The following is a 17,810-nucleotide window of genomic DNA, read 5'->3' on the forward strand; positions in this document are numbered from 1 at the left end:
GCGCCCCGCATTGGACGCGGTGAGCGTCGAGCAAAGCAGCGTTCGGCGCGGCAACGAAATGTGCGCCTGAGCAAGAGACGCACGCCTTAGAAACAGCGCGTTTCTAAGGCAACACCGCATTCACTAGAGGCGCTTTTGTACCGCTTTGAAGCGTTGTACTCGTGGCTCAGTGGTAGCGTCTCCGTCCCACACTCCGGAGACCCTGGTTCGATTCCCACCCAGCCCGTCTTGCAAGAGTTGAGCCAAAGCCACTTCTCCTCTGTCGTGACGTCACGGTGTCACGTGATTTCATGGTCACCGCCGCGCCTGAGGAGCTGGGTTGAGCCCTCGTAATATGCTTCGCATAAAAAAGTTGGCAGTGGCCAGGATATACGTAGGGAAAGCTAAGGCATATCATGATTAGCCTTGGTCAATCTTGATTGCAAGTCCAGGTTAGTGCTTTTCAAGGTATTGTATGTTAGCGGAACGCGTGAATTTGGCTCCATTGACACTCTTGCGCGTTCTCCCATCGCGTTCATAAACAGTTCCACTGTAGGAGGTGTTAAAAAAAGTTGGCAGTGGCCAGGATATACGTAGGGAAAGCTAAGGCATAGCATGGTTAGCCACGGGTAATCTTGATTGCAAGTTCAGGTTAGTGCTTTTCAAGGTATTGTATGTTAGCGGAACGCGTAAATTTGGCTCCATTGGCACTCTTGCGCATTCTCCCATCGCTTTCATAAACAGTTCCACTGTAGGAGGTGTTAAAAAAAGTTGGCAGTGGCCAGGATATGCGTAGCGAAAGCTAAGACATAGCATGGTTAGCCGTGGTTAATCTTGATTGCAAGTCCAGGTTAGTCTGGTTGTCTAGCTATGTTGTGGCGTTTAGCCAGTCTTTCGGCGCGCTGTTCGTCTGTTTCCTGGGCGATTCGTCTCCTCTTCATCTCGTTCCGATGTCGATTCCAGGCCTCCTCCTGCTTATCAGAATTGTCGCCGTCCATACTGCCGCCTCAACTGTGGTTGCGGCGCACGCGAGATCTTCTTTTCAATCCTCCGACATGTGATCAGCCATGCGGCGCAGCTGGCGAAGCGAGCGCAGGCGAGCGCAGTGGCGAGGAAAACGTGTGACGTCCTACCAAACGGCGGCGGCGGCGGAAAGGCGCGGCGCTACGCAGCGGCGGAACACCTGAGGCTCGGTGCTACTAGTGGCGTATGCGCAGTAGTGACTAGAGAAGGAGAGAGAGAGAGAGAGAAGTATCCGCGGCGAGGCGCGCATTGTGACGTCATGTGCCTCCTCGGAGCACCGCCACGGCGAAATTGCAAGTTCGCGGCCAGTAAAGCTTTAAAATATTTGCTGGAGTGGAGATGCCGTCTCAGATATGACGCTGAACCGCCGCCATTTTGCGATAGGCAAGAAGTAACTTTAGGAAATAGCGGGGAATATACGAAGTGCTTCGTTCGTACTCCGTGTTTTCAGGATGCTTTATTTCCCAGTATACATATCGCTGGACGTGTTTCTGTCTGTCACAAGTTTCAGAAGGAAGCCCAAGCGTTTTTATTTTTTCAAATCTTATGACACCTTATGATATAAATACGGGGTCAAAGGTACAGCGCATACGAAGCCACCGGCCCTATACGCGTACTCTGCAAACACTGCAGATCGCTTTGAAGATGAGGCGCGCGCGGGCGCGCCCTTTAGCAACGTCGCAGACCACTTTCAAAACACTCGAGCGCCGGAAACGCGTCCCTACGGCGTCCGCCAAAGGTGGCTACTACGACGTTCGCGATTCGCGTGGCATACGCCGTAGTAGACACCGCGCCGCGGCTGTGTCCACTCTGCATGGAGCTGAGGGCGAGAAAGACATCGAGGCACCGTAGCAGCCGCTCGGGAAGAACGCCCCCTCCTCCCTCGCCTCACCCACCTGCCTCGCGCGCCACAGGCGAGGGCACGCATCCAGGCCGCGTTCCTCGCTCGTGCACGCGAGATTGAACCGCGTTCGCCGGCTGACCCTAGCACGCTTTCACTGATACAGAACCTCACGGCGACGGCGACGGCACAAATGCGCCTGCAAAATTGCTATCGCAGTCAAAATAAATAAATAAATAAATAAATAAATAAATAAATAAATAAACAGATAAACAGAACATACGGTGTAGTTGTAGCAGACGGTGTGCGCAAAGTCTGTCAAGAAGGCCCGTAGACCCCGGGACCTTGAGGAGCTTTGAGAAGCGCCGAGAAGAGCTATGCACTCCGAGAGACCAGTGCAGCGCGGGTGGGGACGAGATGCAATCACTTCCAGCTCGATCGAATTCCGTGCGAAAGACGAGAGCTTGAATTTTACATGAGTTCTATTGCGAGCGCGGTTGTCCTCGGACCACAGTGATCGAATCTCCGAGATCAAGAGGACGGGGTTGGCTAATCTGCGTTTTGCATTCGCGTTTGCCTGTGCGTGTGTGTGTGCGCGTACAGTTTAGTACCCACTTTTTGTTTTGCCTATAGTCTGATGCCACCGGCAGAAGTCTAAGCTCGCTGATTCGTCGCCACAAATATACAGGCGGCGAAGTTATTCAATCGCAGTGACGTTGTTCGCGTTGTAGTGAGGTTGCTTTGGTCAAAGGATCAGACATCACGCCAGTTCTACGGAAAGGGACCTACCACTATCCACATTCACATTGGTTTTCAATTTTCTATGAAAGGGATCACGTGACAGGCCCCCAACCTAATAACGGCAACATTTATTCAACTTTATCGGTAAGAAAAAGCCAAGTATGACGCTTCGTGAACACATATATGCATAAAAGAAAGAAAGAAGCAAACCGACAGAGAAACAGACATGCAAACAAACAAATGAGGAAACAAACATTGTACAACATTTCATATCTTAACTCAGGCGTAATCAATGAATGCTCTGTCAGTGCAACCTACATACTGTAGACACTGTAATCTCGTGTTTCCGGTACTGGCGTCATTGGCGCAAGAGTCGAAAAGATTTGATGGCAGAGCTGTTTTAAAAAGATAAAAACAAAATTAATTTATAGAAAGCAGGGAGGTCGGTCTGAAGTAAAAGCAATCTATTCTGCTGACACATCTATTACTCTGGCGTAATTCCTGTTCCGCCCAAATAACGGAGCTGATGTCACCACTCACGGTGCTCATCGGGTAAACAAGACGGGTGGTTACACGCACCCCTCCTCGTTTGATTTGTGGCGTGCCCAACGTTATGATCACTCGTAAACCTGAGCCTTCACGAGATGTAACAACCACGTTAGACATTAGAGAGGTGCCTATCTGGAAAATGTTTGTTTGCAAGATGGTTCGCTATGTGGCGGCGACGAAGAGATGCAACAAGGCACAGGCTGGCGAGAGATATTCTTGCCAGTTTCATAAATCAGGATAACATTACAATTGCGAAGGATACAGAGAAAGGTACAGGGAGGTAGAAAGAGAAAGGCACTGCTTTACCGTGCCGTTCAGGTACACCAGTCTTAACCGGCCAGTGCCTGCATGTCGAGACGTCTCAGAAGCGCAAACGAGAAGGAATAAATAAATAAACGAATAAATGAAAGAAGGAATCACACACTGAAGTGTAAAATAAATAGGGGATGAAAAGAAGCAGAAAAAAACTGAAAGAAGAAAATGATAGAACGAGACAAAGACTAGACGGCAAGGAGGGGAAGTGCGCGGCGGTAAACAAAAAGTGGTATTGAGACCGAAGAAAGAGTAAGCGTATACCAAATTTCGAGCCGCGCCAGGCCGCACGCCCTCGCTGCGCAAAGACCGGCAAGAGAACCCAATTCCCGAAATCCCATTAGGACGAGGGGTCGCAAAAAAATGAGATGCAGGAAAAAGATGGTGATGGAGGAAGGGGGGAGACAGGAGAGGGGCTGCAGCACGAGGCACGCGGCGCCTCAGTCCGATTCAAAGAGACCCGTCAGCGAAAGATGACCGGTGCGCAAACAGCTTTCAAGCGAGGCGGCAGTGGGGGCGGGGGGGGGGGGGGGCAGGCCTTCGAGCCCCGTCCTCGCCGAGACACAAAACCGGCTCTTCGCACCGTTGCCGCCACGGGAATAAAGCTAAACGCCCACACGGTAAGCGGTCGATCTTTCGCTGCTGCTGCTGCTGTTCGTGATGCCGCTGCGGCAGCAGCTTCCGCATTCGCTTGCCTGGTCCAATGTGACCCCCCTCCCTCCACCCAAGCGTGCTCCTATGTATGCACGGTTCAAGCTCTCCCTAACCTTATCCTCCCTAACCTTATCCTAACCCCCTCCAACTCCCCACCCCATCCTCCCACTTTATCTCCTGCGTCTTTTTTCTCTATAGCGGCGCTTTCGCGTGGGCCATTATTTACTTCGCTTTCTGTTCTTCGACCTTCTCATTCGCTTCAACCTTTGCAACATGCCAAGCTCCTGACTATGCATCGGGGCAAAAAGCTTTTTTCTACTATGGAAAAAAAAAATTGGAAGAAAGAAGGGCACGACATCAGAGTATAAACTGAATTCAGACTACTGCCGCAAATTATTATGTCGGGACGATCGTCACATAATGACGCGACGACGCGTTTGCGCCAATCAGAACTGACGAATTGGAGTCCGTTGCATACTGTCAAGCACCCATACGCTGGCAGATGAAAGCAAACGAAAGGGAAAATAATGAACGGGAACGATAGGGAAACGCTGTATGACAGTGTAGGAAGAAGCTTTATTTTTTTTCTTATTCTGTTTACCCTAATTTGTTTGCATTGTCCAGCGAAAAAGGAGCTGGATGTGTATTACTACCGGAGTATACACGGACCATACAGCGCGAGTACCGAAGTACGCGCGCGTCCAGGTTGACCCTTGGTGCACATGAGTTTTGGGTCGTGTCTGTTCGATGTGCTACTCTGTTTTTTTTTAACTCGCCTCGCTGTCATGTGAGGGGGCTTTTAGGGCACTAAGCGAATGGCATTACTTTGCAGACATTCGTAATATAATTAAATGTGCACGTCATCTCTCGAAGGGCTTATCTTCCAGCGAAGCTCTTTAGGCGGACCTTGTGCCATCGTTGTCGGACTTCGATAAAAAGGGGCCAGGTGACCTTGTGGGAGAGGAGAGAAAGAGCTCAACAGAGGGAAATGGGTTAGAGTGACCCCTTTCCCCTTGTGAGAATGCTATCTTATACGCGAATCTTATACGGCTGTCACGTGGTGAATTTCTGGCGATCGAACCAGATCGGCATCAAATTTATCTACGATTGATTCCACTCTGTCGCGAAAGAAACAAATGTTATGCTGGCGGTTTGCGGCAATGAACAGCGCCCAGCGATTGAAACGCGATACCGGCAGCCACGTCAATCGTCAAACTAATCCAACCAATCGTCACAACGATTGCAGCGCCCGCATCTCCACTGGTGGGCCTTGCGCCCGATATACGGAGCTTTGGATTAGGGGTTCCGCAAATTCCATCCCAGCTGCAACTATGGGAAGACAACGAGTAGTGCGTACCCCTGAGGATAGATAGATAGAATAAACTTTAAGGTCCAATGGAAAAGGTGATCTACCCACCCCTCGACACGCAGGTTAGGGGGCGAGTGCCGCCTCCTCAGATGCAGGTTGGGAGGTCTTAGGTCCCAGCGGCCTCTTCAGCCAGTTGGACGAGCCGGAGCTGGAGCTCAGAGTCCGAGCTGCGCAGCAGGGTCTCTCAGGTATCTCTACTACCTCTTTTGTGCGTTCCCCCGGGAGAGTACGGACATTCCGATATTATGTGGTCAACAGACAAGCAGTCGCGTGGAGACGACTACCCCTGAGGAAGAAGCTGTCTGCTGCGAGCGTCAGCGAGAGTTGGCTAGTGAACGGGTTCGTCATCGTAGTGCCGACCGCGAGCTGCACGCCAGAGATGCCGAGTTCAAACGTCAGAAAGAAGGGTGCAACAAAAGATTTTCAATAGAGACTGCTCGCAAAGTTTGACTTGCATGCTGTAACACTCGGTGTAGCTAACAGAGCATCGCAGTTACACCGTGATTTTTTTTTCTCGTGTTCCTTCTTTCTCAAGGAGACGCACACGATGTTTTCACATACTGTGTCATATAGCACGTAACGAAATACAAGACGTGTCAGCAAGTAAAAATATTGCCAGTGCTTTTCATCACTGCCAATTGTAGGTGATTTGGGAAGTTGAATGTGTTTTCATCGAAGACAAAAGGAAAGAACCAGAAGACACACATCCAAGCTCCCTGCCTCCGCGCATACGTAGATATACCATGTATGTATGTATGTATGTATGTATGTATGTATGTATGTATGTATGTATGTATGTATGTATGTATGTATGTATGTATGTATGTATGTATGTATGTATGTATGTATGTATGTATGTATGTATGTATGTATGTATGTATGTATGTATGTATGTATGTATGTATGTATGTATGTATACCCGCCGCGGTTGCTCAGTGGCTATGGTGTTGGGCTGCTGAGCACGAGGTCGCGGGATCGAATCCCGGCCACGGCGGCCGCATTTCGATGGGGGCGAAATGCGGAAACACCCGTGTGCTTAGATTTAGGTGCACGTTAAAGAACCCCAGGTGGTCGAAATTTCCGGAGTCCCCCACTACGGCGTGCCTCATAATCAGAAAGTGGTTTTGGCACGTAAAACCCCATAATTTCATGTATGTATGTATGTGTACGTACGTGTGTGTTTGTATGCACTAAAGAGGCACACATACATACAGGTAAAGAGTATAATTATGCTGCATACATTTCTATTTAGTTTTTCTAACTACACAACGACGCGCCAAAATGGTAAATTGGCTTAGCTAAATAAAGGATTCTACAGATTAATTTTCCTACTTCTGTTCTCCGTCACTCTGTAGTCTTATACACTCGTACAGATTATATAAGGGAGAGACAAGCTCGGCAATTATCGCGGCCCGACTATGGTGGGCCTCCACGACGACACACACAGGCACACGCGCACGCGCGCACGCACATTCACATGCACACACACGCACACGCACACACAAGCACACACACGCACACACACACACACACACACACACACACACACACACACACACACACACACACACACACGCACACAGACAACAAGAGCAGGTTAAAGAGGGGCCATAATTTTCAACTCGACTTCCTCACGAGCGCAGATTGCCGAACAGGCCGACCTCGTGGAGCGGGTAAACATGCGAGCTCGCTGTTTTAACAGAAAGTGCTGCGAACCGTGGCCGTAAGGCAACGCACCCGCCGAGTGCAGTGATGCGACCGAGCGGTGGCGCGTTTGTTGACACTCGAGGGAGAGCGAAAGAGCACTGGGTGCGAGCTTGTGTTTTGACAGGCGTGCGTGCGCGCCTGCCGTAAACAGCACCTCGCCACGTGATTACTTGGTGGGACCGAGCTTGCTCAACAACGCCGCATGAAGGCGCCGAGGCGGCACACACGGGCGTAGGGCCTGTAAAAAAGAATGATAATGACGAACAAATAAAAAGAAGATGGCAAAGGAAAAGGGCAGGCTAAGCAGAAAAGAACCAGCAATTAGAGTTGTGGATGTGGGAGAACATTCCGGAGAAAGAAAATGATAAAAAAAAGAGAGTGAACGCTAGACACGTGTCATCCATATGAAAAGGAGAAGCCGACGTCATGTGTTGGTGCTCGCATCTCCTTATTTATTCGTGCCGATAAATTGAGAACGAAAAGAAAGGAGATCGTGAAGTGATTATGAGTGGTTTACGAACGCCATTGGCCATTTTTTTTTTCTTGGCTTGTCACATTCCCAACAACTTTTCATCGCTCCGTGCTGGAAAAATTGTAGCAATGTACGCATTATTTTCATTGCTGTTGGGGTGTTTCTGTTCGTTCTTGTTGTTGCTGCCCCACGGTAACCACCCCCACCTTTTTCCTTTATCGCATTGCTTCATTCTTCTGTCTGCCTGTTATTCACTCATAGCGTGCGTTTGTTAGAACGGGGCCTGTCAGTGTCAGGACCTTCCTCTGCAATTATTTGCTATGGTACACTGAATACTGCGAGTTAAACTTTGATAAAGCAATATGAGAAAGGTTGCCGGCTATAAATGTTGAAAGAGGGAGAGAGAAAGAAAAGTAAAGCAGAGAAAGCATAGAAGGAAGTATTGAAGTAATGATGAAACAAATAGAATCACTCAGTCACTAAATAAATGGATATATACGTAAATCAATCAAAGGATCAAACGATCGATCGATTGATCGATTAAAGAAAAGCTTAGTCAAACAAACAAGCAAAGACACAAAGAAAGATAAAAATAAAACAGGCAAACATGTTGGGGAGCGAGCACACAAACGAGCGAACGAACTGTAAGAACATAAATAAATGCATAGACGAAAAAAAAGAAAAGGGAAGAAGGCAGGCGAGAGAGAAAGAACCCTGAGAAGGCAACTGCCGCAAATGACCTCAAAGGAACTGTCCGTTGCCGAAGAAAATATACGGAGACATAGAGCGAAGGAGAAGCGATAGACCAAAGGACTTAGCTAACGTGTTTACAGCAAGCTAGCGGGTGTTTTTTCAGCAAACAGTAGCCTAGGAGTAGGGAAGAGCGACAGGGTCGGCACGCACCGACTAGTCATGAGCGTACACGCGAAGACGCCGTTTGAACAAAAACAAGCGACGCAAAATAGAGAAGAGAGAGAGAGAAAAAAAAATATATTGAAGGGTATGGTAATCAGAGGTTCTTGGTAAGTGCAACGCCTCATTAGCGAGCAGTAAAGCCTAATCTGCATGTTTTCCGGAGCACCTTTTGGCCTTCCGAAATCTCTCTTGTTTTTTTTTTCACCCGGTTTGGATGTTCACTCGGCCGTAGAGTTGACAACATACTTTCGTGCAAAAGAGAAGTTAGTGCTGCAAATGAGATAAACGTCGGTAAAATCATGAAAAGGGCAGAGAGTTCTGGGAAATATAGCTCAGTCCACGCTGTGTTAACGGTCTTCCAGATCGCTACTTTCCAGCGCTCGTAAACAGGTCGCGATAGAATAAAAAAAAAAAAAAAGACGGATAGCATATTTGAATCGGCCGTACTGGCGAAGGGAAGAGTAATAATCCCGAGCTGCCCTTTTTTTTTTCTTCACGCGGATTGTGTTCCGTGAGTAACGTCGCAAAAAGAATGAGCAGCTGCGCGCGTCATTGGGAATGCGTGCGAAGATAACAATGTCGAAAGCAGCAAGAAGATAAGCTACACGCTCGCGTTGGCGTTGCGAGTCCCTGAGAGGCTGATTTAGCGGGAAAGAAAAAGAAACAGCACACAAGCGAACGGAGAAAAACAAAAGAAGCAAGCGCGATGGAAACATACAGTCCCATTCGATTCAGAAATTCAATCCGGAAAGTGGCACGCCTGCCTCGGTAAACTCACCAGCGCGGCTTTTATTTTTTCGCCTTCTTCCGACGGGCCCCGCGAGAATGCATAGGGTATGCGATTTAGAATGGAGTCCTTTTGCGTCCGCGGAGTTTTTCTCCAGCGACGACGCTGTCACAACGAAAAATGTCATCCCGGCAGTAACCTTCCCCTTTACTTTTTTTTTCTATTACGTTACTGGGGGCTGCCACTGGGGTCCGCTCGGTTCGAATTTAAAAGTTGGAAGCTGAGCGATACTGAGTTGCGATTCCAAAGAAGGCTGTGGCGACGCGTACGTGGTTGCCAAGGGCCTATCAATCACCGCGTTTCGATGAATGAAGTGCTCCTCGGAGAGTGTATAGAGGTTAATACTACGGAGTGGATTGTCTGAGAAACTTTTGGCAATGAAAGCGACACCCGCGCGCTATGCGCGCTGCTGCCAGTAATTTATTTCTGCCACGCGGACCGTGAGACACTGGCAGAGATAGATAGATAGATAGATAGATAGATAGATAGATAGATAGATAGATAGATAGATAGATAGATAGATAGATAGATAGATAGATAGATAGATAGATAGATAGATAGATAGATAGATAGATAGATAGAGCAAGAAAAGGAAAGGCAGGGAGGTCAACCAGAAGAGCACCCGGTTTGCTACCCTACACTGGGGGTGGGGGAAAGGGGAATAGAAAGAGGAAAAAGGGAGAGAGTAAGCACTGAGTGCGTCTGGTAGCGACACTATACACAGTGACACTGTAAATGGTCTCTTAAGCCGGTGCACTTCAAGTATTGTACTAGTTCACGAATCGCTTTTCGTGCCTGTGGCGGGTGTGGCCACGCACCGGCGAAAAGATTTCTGCGAACGTTTAAACGTGAGTGCCTCTGTGCAGGTTGTTTCACAGAGTAGCGTTATTGTACGTCGAAGCTTCACGCGGGAGCGGGAGCGCCTCTGTTACAATTGCGGTTTTCCCGGATTCGAACCTCGAACCTTTTCCTTTCTGGAGAGCCTCGGATGACAGAGCCACGACTGCTCAGTAGAAAGACGACCAGCATGTCAGAGGCAGCACGCGCACATTGAGTGCAAACAGAAGGACGCAGGACTAGTGCTAAAGAAGAGGCTGGATAGACACAAGGATAGACACAGGACATACGCAAAATAGGCAAGCAAACACAGTATAGCGCCTGTGTTCTGTGCCAGTCTACGTAGCGAGTTCAATGTGTTCTGAGAAATAGTTCAAAGGATAGAAACACGTAGGCAAATTAACATGACTTTACTTATGTTTCGGCCGGAGTCCGGCCTCCATCAGGAGTGATCACGTTCTCTACACCAGCCTACACAGCAACGACATTACCCGTCTGGACGCACTCATCCGCAAAGCAACCAAGCTGGCGCTGGGACTCCCTCTCTGCGCTAGCACAGAGGTCCTCATGGACGTGGGAAGCCACAACACTCTCAATGAACTCATCGCCGTCCACTGCCGCGGTCAGGAGCTACGCCTAGAGCAAACAGAACAAAGTGACAGCATGTTGCTTAGCATAGGGGTGCAACAATATGCCGTGCCCCGTGCAGATACACTACAACTCACTAGAGAAGCTAGATCCCTACTACATATAGCACCTCTTCCACGTCATTTGAACCTCCGAGGCACATTCTACTATGTAGGCGCCAGTGTACAGCAGAAGAAATCGGCTATTTCCATATGGATGGATGGATGGAAAAACTTTATTTTCGTCAGAACGCATGTGCGGACGATTCCGTGCTAGATGGCCATCAGCTCATGGCTGACGGCGACCTGGGTGGCCCACTCCACGGCCCTGGTCTGGACGACCGGGTCTGAGCTGGCCAACACGGCCTCCCACTGCTCGAGAGAAGGATCACGCATAATATCCGCCGGTGGCGGCGCTATGCTACAGCTCCATAATATGTGGTCATAGGTGGCCAGTTCCTGGCACCATTTGCATTCCGGCTGAACGTCCGGGTAGATTTTGTTTAACACGTATGGGTTACAGAAAGATCTCGTCTGCAATCTTCGCCAGACGCTTTCCTGCGCCTTCACCAATTGCTTGTCCGGTGGAGGGTAAATTCTCCGCTCAAGTTTGTAATGGTTAGTAATGTCGTGAAAGGACACCAGCCCATCTCTTGTGGACCTCCCTGGAACGTCCGGCTCACCTGCTCGGCTGACGAAACCTCGAGCATTTATGTGAGCTGCCTCGTTCCCAGGGTTCCCAGAGTGGGCCGGTACCCAGACAATTTCCACCTCCGTAGTCCCTCGCCCCGTGGCCCGATTTAGTAATCCTGCCGCTGTGACAGAGATTCTGCCCCTCGCCAAATTTCGGATGGCTGTTTTAGAGTCGCTGAAAATCAGGTCAGCTTCAGTATTACCTATAGCTAGCGCTATCGCCGCCTCCTCTGCAGTTTCTGAGGAGCGGGTTTTGACTGATCCAGAGGTGATTAAGCGTCCCCGCCCATCCACCACCGCAACTGCAAATGCGTCATTGTTCTTATACTCAGCGACATCTACGTAGACCGCCCCGTTGTACTTCCCGTACTTAGCATGTAAAGCTCTGGCTCTTGCCTTCCTACGGTTCTCGTGATGTATCGGATGCATATTTTTAGGTAAAGGTTTTATGTACAAGCCCTTGTGCATTTCTCGCTTCACCTGAATTTTCATGTCCCCAGCTGGAGGATCAACTCCAATGCCGATCCCTTCCAATATATCCCTCCCTACTATCGTTTTGGAAAGTCTACTGAGTTGCATCGCCAAGTGTGCCTCCCGCAGTTCTTCCAAGGTGTTGTGCACCCCTAATCCCAGCAGCCTTTCGGTGTATTGTTAGGCAACCCAAGGGCCGCCTTATACGCCTGTCTAATCATAGCCTCCACCTTGCCTTTCTCCGTCGCGTCCATCTTCATATAAGGCGTCGCATACACTATTCTACTGAGCACAAACGCCTGTACCAGCTTACACAAGTCCTTTTCCTTGACGCCTTGTTTACGATTGGCGATTCTCCTGATAAGTCTCACGGTAGCATTGACTGTATTTTTGAGCCTTTCCAAGGCCTCCCTATTCTTCCTGTTAGTCTGCAGATACAGACCCAGGATCCTGATCGTTTGGACCTCAGCGACCGGTGCACCCCCCACTTTCACCTTCAGCGGTGGTGGCGGCACATAGTGCCTCGCATGTATCCCTCTTGGTTTATCCCTAAGCACAAAAAGCTCGGACTTGGGCTGAGAGCACGAGAGTCCTGCCTCCCCCGCTAGCTCCTCCACAATATCCACTGCCTGTTGTAAAGTTTCCTCCAATTGTGCGTCGCTTCCCTTTGTTACCCATAGAGTAATGTCATCCGCATAAAATGTATGTTTAAGTCCCGATATCATTGCCAGCCTGGGCGGTATCTTGATCAAGGCGAGATTAAACAAGAACGGCGATAAAACCGACCCTTGTGGTGTCCCCCTGCCCCCCAACGGGAAAGGATCCGATTTAAATTCTCCGACTACAATCTCCGCAGTCCTATCCTCCAGAAATGATCTGATGTATCGGAAGGTTCTCCCCCCCGGTCCTATGTCCGATAGGTTCCTTAATATTGCCTCATGGGTGACATTGTCAAAGGCCTTTGTGAGGTCGAGCCCCAAGATAGCCTTCGTGCCCGTGCCGTACCCAGGATCAACCACGTCCTTTTTTAGCTGTATCATGACGTCCTGCGTTGATAAATTAGCCCTGAAGCCAATCATCGTTTTAGGTATCAACTCCTTGTCCTCCACATAACCCTGAAGCCTGTTGAGGACCACATGCTCCATCAATTTGGCCAAGCAGGACGTCAGTGAGATGGGTCGAAGATTCTCAATACAGATCTTCTTCCCTGGTTTAGGAATAAATGTAATCCTAGCATGCTTCCACTCTGCCGGGATCTCCCCGGCCGCCCAATATTTGTTCATCAAGTCCGTGAGCGCCTCCACTGACTTGAAATCCAGGTTCCTCAGCATTTTATTAGTAACCCCATCTGGACCCGCTGCCGACGTAGTACGAAGCTGCCCCATTGCAAACTCCACATCCGCCACCGTAAAGTCCACATCTAATTCGAGGTTTTCCTCTCCCGAGTAATCCGGCAAGAAACCGCCCGCCTCGCCATTTATGTAACGACTTCGGAGTTCTTGAATGAACTCCCCAGTCGTGCCTTGATACTGATGAACTAACCTAGCCATTTGACCCTTCTGCGCCGATTTGGTTGCCGCCGGATCTAAAAGGTGCCTCAACAACTGCCATGTTTTTTTGCATCCGAATTGCCCATTCATCCTGTCACAAATTTGATCCCATTGTTTGCACTGCAAGTCCAACGTGTAGGTTTCGATTTCTCGTTCTAGCTTGGCCACCTTCCTACGGAGGACCCCATTATGCTTTTGTTTCTTCCATCTCCGAAGGAGACTCGCATGCGCTTCCCACATGTGTAACAGTCTAGAGTCCGCCGTAAAACCTTCCTCCACCGTCGGAACCTCTGCTGTGGTACCCTTCACGTCCTGCTTGAACGCCTCAACCCAGGCTCCCAAGTCCTCGATTTCCCCGCTCACTGTGTCTTTCCTGACTTTCCGAAATCTGTCCCAATCCGTCACTCTAGTTCCTTTTACCCTGTCTTTGTGCTTAGCAGCACTAAATACCGTGGAAAGGATGTAGTGATCACTGCCCAGTGGCTGTCCCGTGTTTACCCACTTTGCATCCCTAATACCTTTAACAAATGCGAGGTCCGGAGAGGTGTCTGCGCTAACGCTGTTGCCTATCCTCGTATGATCTAGCGGGTTGTTCAAGGTTGTCCATTGTAGGTCCTGAGCTACCCGCCAAAGCCTATTTCCCTTTGGAGTGGCTCGGATAAAGCCCCACTCCGGATGAGGCGCATTGAAATCTCCAACCACAATGAGTTGAGCCCTAGCCGCTAGCCGTTGCGTCTTTATCAAGAGGTCTGGCAAGCCCAGCCCTTTATCTTTAGGAGAAGAATACACATTAAGTACAAAGAGACTCTTATCGTCCTTTCTTTTGGGCAGAACCTCTAGCAGGACGTAGTCCTCTCTGCTGCTATCTATGGTATGCTGAATCGCCGTGGCGTTGCGATGGACTAGCATGGCCGTGAAGACGCTCGATACACCCCCCCCGATCAATCTCTGGCGGTGTAAATGCCTTAAATCCCGGTAATTTCACCCAGCCACTAGCCTCTTGCAAAGCTATAATGTCAGGCTTACTGTCCAGATTTTGTATGTGCAATTGCAGGTTCCCCCGCTTGCGACGGAAGCCCCTGCAGTTCCACTGCCAAACCTCAATTTGCTGGCGAGGGGCCATGATTAGGCACTAGGTTTACTAACATCGGCGCTTGGCCGACTACGGGAGGCAATCTAGCCTGTAGCGTAGCATTGAGCTGTTGAAACATGCCCATAACCTGTGTTTGGAAAGCCCGCATGTCATTGGTGAAGGCGTCAAGACGCTCCTCAATCTTGTCTAGTCTGGCTTCGATCCTGTCGACCCGAGCTTCCAACCTATCCTGTCTTTCCTCCAGTTTTCCTATTCTGTCCGCAAGGGCAGACATTTCCCCCCTAAGACTAGTGACTTTAACGACTGGCTGCGGCGTGTCCGCCGTTGAAGTTTCTGCCACTCTTTTTGCATTAGCTCCCTCATCCGCCGATGGCGGCCTCTTAAGCTTCCCCCGATTCTCCACCTCCATAGCTGTGCTCTCGCTCTCGCGAGAAGCAGTCGCCTGTGCCGCTTTCAGTGGGGCCTGGACCACCGGCGTCTGTACCCTTTGTCCTTTGTCGCTTTTAAGCGCGCGTTCCATCTCTACCATCCTGACTTCCATCTTTTTAATCGTCTCAGCCTGCTGCTGCACCTGCCTTTGTAGCTCCTTCTCTCGAGCAGTCTCACTCTGGGAGGCCACGTAGGGCCAGCTCACCTTTTTTCTCGTGGCGCTGGGACTTCTTCCATGACTGGAACCCTGTTCTCCTTTGCCACGCTCGGGTCCGGGCAGTGGTGGGAAGGAAGTGGACCGGTCCCTGCTCTTGTTATCGTCTCTCGCACCGCTGGATGACCGCTTCCTGGGCCTCGAGCGCCGCTCCTCCTTCTCAGTTAGGCCGTTGTCCTCACTGCCCTGCTGCAGGCCCGTCGGCTGCTTACGGGCTAGACGAAACTTGCAGTTCCGGCTCCCCGTGTTGTGCGCCCCATGGCACACGATGCAGTCTGGAGTGCAGGTCAGCGGCTCTCCTTCCGGTGGTGCAGGATGATCCTTTCCGCAACGGCGACAGAGATTAGTCTTCGGACGATAACAAACGTCCGCCCGATGTCCCACTCGTCTGCAGTTATAGCAGGTCTCGACTAACTCTCTGTACGGAATCACCGCGTACAAACAGTTCCAGTAAATAACCTGCCAGGGAACATGCTTCCCCCCGAACGTTATCTGAATCGCCTTCGACTTCCCCAAAGGTCTGGCATCCAAAATTTCTATGCCGTCATTCCTCTTCAGGAATCCCGCCCGAACTTCTGCCAGTGGGCATCCGTTGTATGCGTTGTAAATGACTCCGCGCACAGAGTTCTCCGGCGCCGCCACGTACGCCGAAATCTCAAGGTCATGATTACCCAGCTTGAGTGTCTTCACATTCGCATATGCCCCACAGCGATGCATACACGGCGTGCTCACCGTCATCGTGTTATTCGTCTCGTTGACCCGCACCAGGTCTTCCTCCGCCGCAGTCGCATTCGTCAGCTCCGCTGCCGCTCTCAAGGCATATCCGAGTTCCCTCGACGTTACCATACTCAAGTCCCAATTCTTGGGTCGGCACGCAACCTTGAAGTCCTTCGCTGGCATCTTCAGAAACGGTCCCCGTTTCTTCCACACCGGCGCTTTCCCGCGCTTGACTTGTTCTGCTCCGTGCGTCTGGCGCCCGTCGCTGCCTGCCTGCTTCTCGCTAGGCTTACTCTCGGGATGGTTCCCGTATACAGATTTCTTGAATCTATCTTGAGCCCGCAAAACCCAGGCCCATTCTCCCGCCTCGAACTCTTCGGGCGTTATAGTCTCTCCCGCAACGGAGTACTCCATGGTCTTCAGCCTCACAGAGGCCCACAACCACAAGTCACCGCCCCGGAGCCCGGTGCCGTCAACGGCGGCTCGGCCTAATGATGAGGCCTAACTTTGCCGCGCGGTGGTTGAGCACGAAAAGCGTGGAAAAACCCCTAAAAAGGGGGCAAACTTGCCGAAATTAGGTGTCCGCAGGGAGAGGGCAACTTCCTGTGGAGAGTCACACCAAAAGCAAGTCCACAGCACAGGGAGTTCCACCGAAAAACGGTTTCAAAGCGGGAGCCCATGCGAAGCACATCCGCAATCTTCGACTTCGTCGTCTTCGCCCGGCTATTTCCATAGTCGATCACCTCTTCTACACAGAGCTCGTACCTACAACAGACCCCATCACAGCCTAGCTACCGGCAGTCCCAGGAGCTTTCTAGTGCCTTCCTCACTCACCCGCACGCACACCTAAGGCACCTATGTCACCAACTAGCGCTAAAAGGACATGCCATCACTTTTCAATGGCTCCCAGGCCACTGCGGCATCATTGGCAACGAGAGAGAGAGAGAGAGCCCTTTCATGAAAAGCAGAGATTTTAGCCAGCGTACAGACATCGCTGACATGCTACTCTGCGTGGGGAAGGGAAGTGGGGAGAGGAAGAGAGGAGAGAGGCGCAAAAAAAGGAAAAAGTTTTAAAAAATTGGGCACTGAGTTTTCTGACTAATGGGCAACGGTGTCCAATGGGAAAGTCCTTCAGTATATGCACCGTCCTACAACGACGTGACATAATTCACTGCGTGAAAGGTGCAGGAAGGTTACAGAGTAGAACTAAGGTTTGTCGAGTTGACCAATGTTTTCTAAGAATGTGAACAAAAAGTTCATTGCCCACCTCTGTTTTGTGAGGCCGGCTAAAGGGCCTAAGACACAGTCAAATGACAAAGGTCTGTGTGTAAGTGAATGCATGCAATGTTCATAAAACGCACGCTCGTCGGCATACGCTCGACACTCAAACAGGGTATGTTCAACGGTTTCAACTGAGCCACACTTGTTGCAGTGTGGACTTGTCCCTTAACCGAAGCGGTACCGTAAGCCGTTTCCATAGGCGGTGTTCAGGCGAAGACGATTATATAGAGTTTCCAAATGGTGAAGAATGCTGGATGGGAGTCTGGATCTGAGATTTGGGTCGATTGAGTAAAGGAAAGGGTAATGTTGGGTCGGCAAGCTCCACAGCCGATCCTTTCTTTCATAAGCAAATTTTTTAGCTTGTTGGGAAGCATCAGGTCTACTGAAATAAATCCCCTTATGGTTTTCGTGCTGAATACCTTTGCGTGCCGCTTCATCTGCTTTTTTGTTGGTCAGAATACCAGAATGAGCCGGTACCCATTGAAATGTGATATAGTGGCCTGATGCAATGGCAAAGTGATATAAGTACGCAATGTCGAAAGAAACAGGC

General features: G+C 50.1%; 1 protein-coding gene across 1 annotated transcript in view; it reads right to left on the minus strand.

Annotated features, from left to right (window-relative positions):
• Window positions 1–16,393, minus strand: part of LOC135899877 (uncharacterized) — a 105,524-nt gene extending 89,131 nt beyond the window's left edge. The window contains exon 1 of the mRNA XM_070533326.1: window positions 15,155–16,393. Within this exon, the coding sequence (XP_070389427.1) occupies window positions 15,155–16,393 (1,239 nt within the window). The remainder of the gene's footprint in view (window positions 1–15,154) is intronic.
• Between the last annotated feature and the right edge of the window lie 1,417 nt (window positions 16,394–17,810).

Source organism: Dermacentor albipictus, chromosome 2 (genome assembly GCF_038994185.2).
Source record: "Dermacentor albipictus isolate Rhodes 1998 colony chromosome 2, USDA_Dalb.pri_finalv2, whole genome shotgun sequence".
NCBI lineage: Eukaryota > Metazoa > Arthropoda > Arachnida > Ixodida > Ixodidae > Dermacentor > Dermacentor albipictus.